The 9,113-nt window shown below is 33.2% G+C and overlaps 1 protein-coding gene across 1 annotated transcript; it reads left to right on the top strand.

Annotated features, from left to right (window-relative positions):
- The first annotated feature begins 1,301 nt into the window (after positions 1-1,301).
- Positions 1,302-8,770, top strand: LOC101499312 (uncharacterized). Its single transcript, XM_004509412.4, has 9 exons — positions 1,302-1,774; positions 1,863-1,924; positions 2,020-2,134; positions 2,338-2,461; positions 3,123-3,203; positions 4,292-4,633; positions 5,711-5,877; positions 5,960-6,783; positions 6,992-8,770. The coding sequence occupies exons 1-9, from the start codon at positions 1,416-1,418 to the stop codon at positions 8,479-8,481; spliced, it is 3,564 nt and encodes a 1,187-aa protein (XP_004509469.1). The 5' UTR covers positions 1,302-1,415; the 3' UTR covers positions 8,482-8,770.
- Positions 8,771-9,113: the final 343 nt, after the last annotated feature.

Here is a 9,113-nt window from a genome sequence, read left to right as displayed (position 1 = left end):
GTGACATATTTTTATCACTAATAAATATAAAAAAAATGAGATAGATAATTGTCACTAATACATAACAAACACATAATTGAGAGTGATAAATATAAAAAACTTTGAGACAAATATTTGCGACTGATATATAAAAAAATACGGGATAAATATTTGTCATTGATAAATATTAAAAAAAAAAGATAAATATTTATAAATAACTCATAAAAAAAATTGAACAAATATCTCTCAATTGTAAATATAAAAATTATGGGACAAATATTTACTGTTGATAGATAAAAAACAAGCGATATATAAAAAGTTACCGGACATATATTTGTCAGTAATACAAAAAAAAGTATGAGACAAATATTTATTAGTAATAAATGTAAAAATTACTCGACAAATATTAATTATTCATATATATAAAAAATATAGAACACATCTTTATCATTGATAAATATTAAAAAACATGAGATAAATGTTTATAACTGATGTATAAAAAGCAAGAGACAAATATTTGTCACAAATAAATATAAAAATTATAAGATAAATATTTGGCATAGATAATAAATATTAAAAAAAATGCTAAATAGCACTCGCGGTATTTGACTTAATTATTTATTTTTTTTTTATTTGATCATTTATTTTAATTTTAAGTGACTATTTGATCTTTTATGTTTTAAAATGTCAAAAGTGTTATTTTTTTATTTACAAAAATTTAAAAAATTAATCAAATTAAAATTAATTATTATATTCGATATAACACAAATTTAATCCGATTGATAACTTAAATCTTTAAATAAACTCATATTTTTATTGTTTATTTGATGAATATGATTTTGTTAGAGATGAAAATATTAGTTTATTTAAATATTTGAATTATGAATTTGATGAAATTTTAACAAAAACTAAAATTTAAAAAATGATTAATAAACCTACAATAAAAACCAGTAGTAACATTTATTTTTTATATATATTCATCCCATAATTGGAAAAATCAAATAATTGTTTAAGTACTAATTTGAATTTTATTAAAAACACTAATTTGAAGAAGAATTACTCAAGAAGCTTTCTCAAAAAAAAAAAAAAAAAAGTAATAGGGAAGAAGCTATTGTGCTGGTTTTTTCTGTTGTATATTTCGTCAAGCCAAGGTAAGAAAATTGACTAGTGCTTTCTACCATGCAAATTCCTTTTGAAGTCAATTTGTGGTCTATTTGGTATGGCTTCTTTTTTAATAAAAATATCACTTTTGTTTAGAAACTAACCACTTTTAGGAGTAAAAGAAAAATTACAAAAAAATTTTTCAAAAAAAAAAAAAAAAAGTAATAGTGAAGAAGCTATTGTGCTAGTTTCTCCTTCATTATTCTCCAAGTAGTGGTGATTGTATCAAGTAGAGTAATCTAATTTCCAGATCCAATCTGAAAGAAGAAGAAACAATGGAAGAATACCCAGAAGAGTTAAGAACTCCACCAATAACTCTAACATCCCTAGTAGGTTACCCTGAACTCCACCCTTTAATTTCAACCTACCTATTATCACAACAACCCCCAATCAACACCTTAGCACTCCCTGATTTATCCAAAATCAACCTCTTCAACAAGAAAAAATCAGATCCAGATTCCACAACTGCCACGTCATCTCCTCCTTTCATTGTTAACGGTATCTTGAAACGCGATTGGCTCCTCAACCACCGTACCAAAATCCCTTCCGTTGTTGCTTCCATTTTTCCTTCGAATCACGTTTTCGGTGATCCCGCTCAGTGGCTTCAAGTTTGCTCCGATCTCGATTCCATCAAGTACTTTCTCTTCTCTTCATCATTTTCATTTTTATTTATTTATTTATTTATGATTCTAGTAGTATTTAACAACTCTTCGTTTTTGCAGAAGTGTAATTCGTGGAAGGAATATCAAGTTAGTTGTTGTACTTGTTCACACCAATGCAAACGGTTTGCTTATTACAATAACCTTCAATTTTCCTTTTTTTTTTATTAATTTATTTATAATTTTGTTTATAGTTTGTGGTTTTATTGTTTGATTGTAGATGAGGTTAGTGAAGATAGAATGATTGCTTTACGGAAGCGAGCTGAATTAGAAGCGAAATATATTGTTATATTGAACCCTAATGATGATTCAGAATTTCAATTGTCTCTTAACAGGCATGTCATGTTTTTTTTTTTTATTGATATGTGTAATTTTTTAGAGATGAATTTATGTGCACTGGCTGTGTAAAATTGTTTTATACATGCGTTCAATTAAATTACATCGTAATGCCACTTTGATATATTAGTTCCTAAAATATTATCATGTGATTGAGTGCTTGTGTAAAAAATGAATGGGAATGTTGTTGTTTTTGGTGCAGGTTGGCGAATACATTTTCAGAATTATCGACCGCGTATTACAGAGAAGAAGGAAGAAGGGTTAAACAGAGGATAGAGAAGAAGAATGTTAGCTCTGTTGAGTTGATTGTTCGCTACTGCTTCAAAGTAGGAATCACTCATTTTGTTGTTTTTTTTTTGTCATTTGGTTGCGCTACTAATATGCTGCTATATAGCACTGATGCTTCATATTGAAGACGTGTCTGACATGTGTCCAACACTAACACATATAGTTACATATTTTATTTTTTCAAAATATTATGAGTGTCTGCATGTCAGTGCATGCTTCATAATATGCCTATAAGTTAATATTTTGTTTAGTTTTATTCTCTTTCTGATTTTTCTATGGTCTTGTTAGTTATGTCAAAGGTGGGCAGTATAATTTATAGTCAATTTTAGAAGTAGTATTAAAATATGAATAACTTAGGGCATGTTTGGTTTTGGATAACGTTTTTCTGTTTTTATTTCTTGTTTACATTTTTATTACAAAAGTCACATTGTTTTCTCTTTATTTATGTTTTCAAAGATTTTAATAAATTAAAACAGGAAACAAAATGTAAACAAGGTGACACTTTTGTAATCAAAGTGAAGACAATAATTGAAAAGGAACCTTGAGAGGTAGTAGGGACTGAAATCGTGACATATGTTGGCCGATGCCTTTTGACTTTATTTTCCATTTATTGTGAATAAACCTTTTTCAAGTGTGCATTATTTATATTTTTAACAAAATAAAGTTTGCATTATTTATCTAGATGCCATGAATTGCTAGGTTGCTGTATATGCAGAATTTCGAAGTGATTGGACTGAAGCATTGAAATTTTATGAGGAGGCCTATCATACACTGCGAGAGGTGCGTGTAGGTTTGAATAATTTTGTGGTTTGGTTATCTAATATTGTTTCACCATTGATGATATTTCTTTTTCTAGAGTGGATAAGCTATTATTGGTTTTATATGCTCCTTCCAAGGTTGTCAAATTCGAGTTTTTAAGTAAATTCGTGTTGGCTTGGTGAATTCGATGCGTAAACTTGGTACGTAAATTCGTCGAATTCACCTCATATTAAAATAACATTAAAATTATTATATAAATGACAAATATACTTTTATAATACCATAAGTTCATCGATAATTCAAACTTTTAACTTAATTATAAAGCAAAAATATACAAAATAAAAAAAAAGTTTCATACTCATAAAATAGCATAAAATCAAACTAGGTAAATTATACCACCGTCTGAGACTTGCCAGCCATTCGTGACTCGCCGTCCATTCTTGGTGATGGTGAAGATGAAGTCGCACTCGAGTTCAAAGCAAGAAGAAGAGAACATTTCGATTGAGTTTGAGAAGAGTAAACTTGAGTATGAAATGTGTTGGAGAAGAGTGGAAAAAGAAGGGTTTTTTGAATTGGGCTTAAAAAATTGAGCCTCTTTTAAAATTAGGGTAAAATCGGTGTGTTCGCCGAATTCACCCAGACTCACCTGAATTTACTGTAATTTTGCAAATTCACTCGTGTTAATTCGTTCTTCAGAACGAATTTATCAATTTTCGAATCTTCCAGTGAGTTAATGCATCTTTGGCGCCTGAATACGTAAATTTGCATGCTACAAATTTGTGTTAATACGCGATTTTGATAACCTTGCTCCTTCCATCTGTTGGTCAAGTTAGTTAGTTAATAATAGTTTAATTGTCATATGCCATATATACATCTGACGAGTCTTATTGGGAGGATAATTTTTTCACTTCCTTCATGAGCATATATAATGTCAGTTTTTCTACTTGAATTTGCCATAATGTCTTCGGCTCTGTAAAATATCTTATATTGTGTCTCTTATGATTTCTAGTGATTAATAAAGTTGCTTGTGTTCAAACATTTGTATAATTGTGTGGTTATTGAATGCTAAAATTTTGCCACATCCATTATCTGTTTTTATTACACGACAGATTGTTGGGGTGACAACAAGGTTACCAGCTGTACAACGTTTAGTTGAGATAAAATCTGTTTCTGAACAATTGCATTTCAAGATATCAACTTTGTTACTGCATAGTGGGAAGGTTAGCGAAGCAGTGACATGGTTCCGCCAGCACAAGAATACATATAAAAGACTTGTCGGGGCTCCAGAAGCAATATTTGTTCACTGGGAGTGGTTGAGTAGACAATATTTGGTATTTGGTGAATTATTGGAGACAAGTTCAAAAATCACTCAAAGCTTTCCACCTGTTAGTTTAGGCTCTTCATCCAAACCACTGTCAGAGTGGGAATCTTATCCTGCGTATTACTACCAGGTTAGCACCCCTCTTTAAATCTTTAGCTTGTGTTATGCATTGCATGTTGAGAATGCCAAGCCAGTAACCATTTTTATATGCTTTTGTAACATAGTAGAAGTTGTGACCTTTTATACTAGAAGTTGTTTTACATGCCTTGATGCCATCTTTTCATAATTTTTGTTAATCATCACTGGTTTCTTATAATCTACTAAAAGTTCAAACTGATATTATAGATTAATAGAATTACCCAATAAAAGCCAGTTGTTTTTGTAATAATATTTTGATAATTCTTCTGTGATTATGAACAAATTGGAATTGTTTTTAATTTTTTACTAATGTCTTAGGTCTGTCATTGCCAGCCTTTTTAAAAAAAATAAAATCAATGCCAGTCTTTTATTTTTATAAAGGTCAATGCCAGCCTTTATTCAAAATGGAAGGGCATATTGTAATAAAACCTCCCAAAACAGGGAATGGGAAATGAAGGATCATATATAACCTCCAAATTCATCAACAATCACTTTTTTGAGTGTCCCCAATTTTTGGAATGTTGGAGGAGAGAAATTGACTAGGCTACTATTATGACTATCTTTTTTAATATTTCAAATCATTTTTAATATACAATTTCAGTGTTAGCGTAGTAATGTAAAGATAAAGATATACTAATAAGATATTAAGAATACATTATAATTAGTCTTTTTTAAAAATCTCCATTTGATGGCTGCTCTTGTTCGATTTAAACATCAAAACAAGAGAAGAAAATTGTTGTTTTCTTCCTCACATTTATGTTCCTTTAATTTTATTTTGACAACTTTAATTTTTTCTTTTACTGCCCTCTTCCTATTTTACAATCTACACCAAGTTCTTTTCTGTCTGTTTTAGCTTGTAACCTTGTCTTTTTGCCCCTCTTTATTGTTTTTCCTGTTGCAATTTAACCACTCACTAATTAACCTTCAAACTAGTTTCCTCTATATCTATTCATATGGGACTGTGATGTATGCCTGTAAGTGTCTTGCCCTGCCTTGGCAAAACACTTGCACTAACACATTCGTGTGTTATAAATTTCATCGGGTGATCTTGATTTATTCACTGAAACAGTTAGCAGCTCACTACTTGAGTGAGAAGAGGTCAGCACTGGAGCTTACAATCTCAATGTCAGAAACTCCCAGTGAGGTCGATAATGGAGCTGATTCAGTTGTTCCTTCTGCATATGTTGGTCAGTTTGCTCGGTTACTTGAGGAAGGGGAAAATGTTGATATGCTACCGTAAGTCTTAATTGAGTGGTCATGAAGTTCATATAGTCATATATATTATCTTTTAATCACCGTTTTCCATTTCGGTTTGCAGTCTTACCGATGAAGAGTACACCCATTATGCTGTTTCTGAAGGAAAAAGGTTCCGTGATTCCCTTGAAATTATTGCTCTTCTAAAAAAAGCTTATGAATCTTACAGTGGTATGAAAATTCAAAGGATGAGTTCTTTTTGTGGGTTCCAAATGGCCAAGGAATATTTTACGGAAGGCGACATTGGCAACGCAAAGCAGATTTTTGATAATATTGCTAGCTTATACAGAAAAGAGGGATGGGTAACTTTGTTGTGGGAGGTCTTGGGTTACTTGCGAGAGTGCTCACGAAAAAATGGTACTATTAAAGATTTTGTGGAGTATTCTCTTGAAATGGCTGCACTCCCAATATCATCTGATACTGGTGTTCAGAGAGACACTGGTCCAGCGGGTCCTGCAAATCCAATGCAAAGAGAAATTGTACACAAGGAGGTTTTTGAGCTTGTTTGTGAGGCTTCAGAGCTGACAAAAAGTGAAGACTCTAGTAATCTCAAGATTACTGCCGATGAATCAGTTCAGCTTGAGGTTGACCTTGTCAGTCCGCTTAGGTTGGTGATGCTTGCGTCTGTTGCTTTCCATGAACAGACAATCAAGCCGGGAGCATCAACTTTGATAACAGTATCACTTCTTTCCCACTTACCCCTTACTGTTGAGATTGATCAATTAGAAATCCAGTTCAACCAATCTTCTTGTAATTTCTTCATAGCAAATGCCCAAAAACCTCAATCTGTAGAAGGCAGTGATCCTCAACAGCAGCGAACAGAGACAGCACCATCTCTTTCGCTTGTATCGAATAAATGGCTAAGGTTGACATATAATATCCAATCCGGTAAGTCAGTTACCCTTGACAAACTTCACTTTTCTGATTAGCTGTCGGTTTCATCATCCAGTACATCTTTAAATGTTTCTATAACCAATTAAACTAGGCATGTAGATTTCAAAGGTTTACACATGCATATCTATTACTATCAGAAGTGTTGCTTTCACTTTATCCATTTTATGCTGATTGTAATTTGGGCCACTATATCATTTTTCAGATCAAAGTGGAAAACTTGAATGCTTGTCTGTTATTGCGAAAATTGGATCACACTTCACAATCTGCTGCAGAGCTGAAAGTCCTGCTTCACTGGATAGTTTACCTCTCTGGACATTGGAGGATTGTATACAAACTGTTCCCATAAAAGATCCGGTCCTTGTGTTCTCTGGCCAGAAGTCTACCCAAGTGGAAGAACCGGACCCACAGGTAGATCTGTGTCTTGGTGCCTCAGGTCCTGCTCTAGTAGGAGAGGTTTTCCTTGTACCTGTAACATTGGTTTCCAAAGGCCATGATGTCTACTCTGGTGAATTGAAGATCAATCTTGTGGATGTGAAGGGAGGTGGTTTGTTTAGTCCTAGAGACTCCGAGCCATATTCTACGGAAAACCATCACGTTCAGCTGCTTGGGATATCTGGACCAGAAAAGGAAGATGATTCACAATTAGATTCTGATAAAATTAAAAAAATACAGCAATCATTTGGATTAATTTCTGTTCCCTTTATTAAAAATGGGGACTCCTGGTCGTGCAAATTAGAAATCAAGTGGCACCGACCTAAACCCATCATGCTTTACGTATCTTTGGGTTATACTCCAAATAGTGGTGAATCTAATGCACCGATGGTCCATGTCCACAAGAACTTGCAAATTGAAGGGACCACTGGTATTGTTATTAACCACCATTATTTGATGCCATTCAGACGAGATCCATTGTTACTCACTAAGAACAAGCAAGCCTCAGAATCTGATCAGCCAGAATCACTGCCCTCAAACCAAACTATGGTGCTCATCGTTAGTGCAAAGAACTGCACTGAGGTTCCACTAAGGTTGAAGTCCATTTCCGTAGAAGAAGAGGCCGGCGTTGAAAGAACGTGCTCTGTACAACATGGAAATGAAGAGCTTTCAAACCCCGCTCTTCTTGTTCCCGGGGAAGAGTTCAAGAAAGTATTTTCGGTCAGTTCCAATATGAACATTTCAAAGCTCAGATTTGGAACTGCGTGTTTGAGATGGAGGAGGGACTTGGGGGTTGAGGAGAAATCTGCTTCTACCACAACATTGTCTTCTTGGGTTGAGACTAAACAAAAGTTGCCGGATATGAATGTGGAGTTACCGCCATTGATTGCGAGTTTGGAATGCCCTCCTTATGCAATATTGGGAGATCCCTTCACATACAATATCAGAATTTTGAACCAGACACACTTGCTTCAAGAAATCAAATACTCATTGGCAGATGCACAAAGTTTTGTATTATGTGGGTATCATAATGACACTGTATATGTTCTTCCAAAATCTGAACACGTTGTCAGTTATAAACTTGTCCCACTAGCCTCAGGCGTGCAACAGTTGCCTAGATTTTCAATGACTTCTGTGAGATACTCAGCAGGATATCAGCCTTCAAACTCTTCAAATTCAGTTTTTGTTTTCCCTTCTAAGCCTCATTTCAAGACAGCAGCCTCAACAAACTTTAGAGTGGAGTCAGTAGTTAATGAATAAATCTTGTACATTGTCAATTTGTTGTTCTTTATTTCATGCCCCTTATCTTGTATTATGCACTCCCTGACCGGGAGTTTGTGGGGATAAAATATTTTAGAGCTACTTTTATCTCCGGATGTTTTGAAAAACCACACCTACTTTTGGACAGACATTTTTTTTTTCAGAGTTATTCTTTCGAAAGACACGTAGAGAGTAGGAAAAGAAACTCAGAAATATTATATGATACATGGTCGGTCTGCTTTGGATTCCTTGTTACAGGTTAATATTGAATTATTGATTGGGTTAGCAAGTATGTGTATTATACGACATTTTTATGATGTACTTCAACAATTTGGTAGGGGATTTTTTAAACTGTGCTAGAATTTTAATGAGAATTTTAGATTGTATGGGATCGAATGTCAAAACAAATTTTTTTAAGATTATTTTTAATTATGTCTGAAGACAACATTAGTAACATTTTCAATAATTATATATCATTTCTTTGGGAATGATTTTCAGGGACGAGAAAGCGCTTTGCATACCATGCATGGCTTGGTGCGCTAAAACAATGCAATTTTGGACAATGTATTATTCTAACCGATTTTCCATTCAATGATTTTGGTATTAACAATATGTTCTGACTCGTGATTTTT

This window comes from Cicer arietinum, chromosome 7, assembly GCF_000331145.2.
Source record: "Cicer arietinum cultivar CDC Frontier isolate Library 1 chromosome 7, Cicar.CDCFrontier_v2.0, whole genome shotgun sequence".
In the NCBI taxonomy this organism is placed as follows: Eukaryota; Viridiplantae; Streptophyta; class Magnoliopsida; order Fabales; family Fabaceae; genus Cicer; species Cicer arietinum.
Note: the sequence above shows the minus strand (reverse complement) of the source record. Positions and strands in the feature narration are given on the sequence as shown.

Bases quoted from the DNA above. Each gene is read 5' to 3' on its own strand.
- LOC101499312 (XM_004509412.4), top strand. From the start codon at position 1,416: ATGGAAGAATACCCAGAAGAGTTAAGAACTCCACCAATAACTCTAACA. The intron at 2,462-3,122 runs GTAGGAATCACT...ATGAATTGCTAG, and splicing joins TTGTTCGCTACTGCTTCAAA to GTTGCTGTATATGCAGAATT. The intron at 5,878-5,959 runs GTAAGTCTTAAT...TTCGGTTTGCAG, and splicing joins GAAAATGTTGATATGCTACC to TCTTACCGATGAAGAGTACA.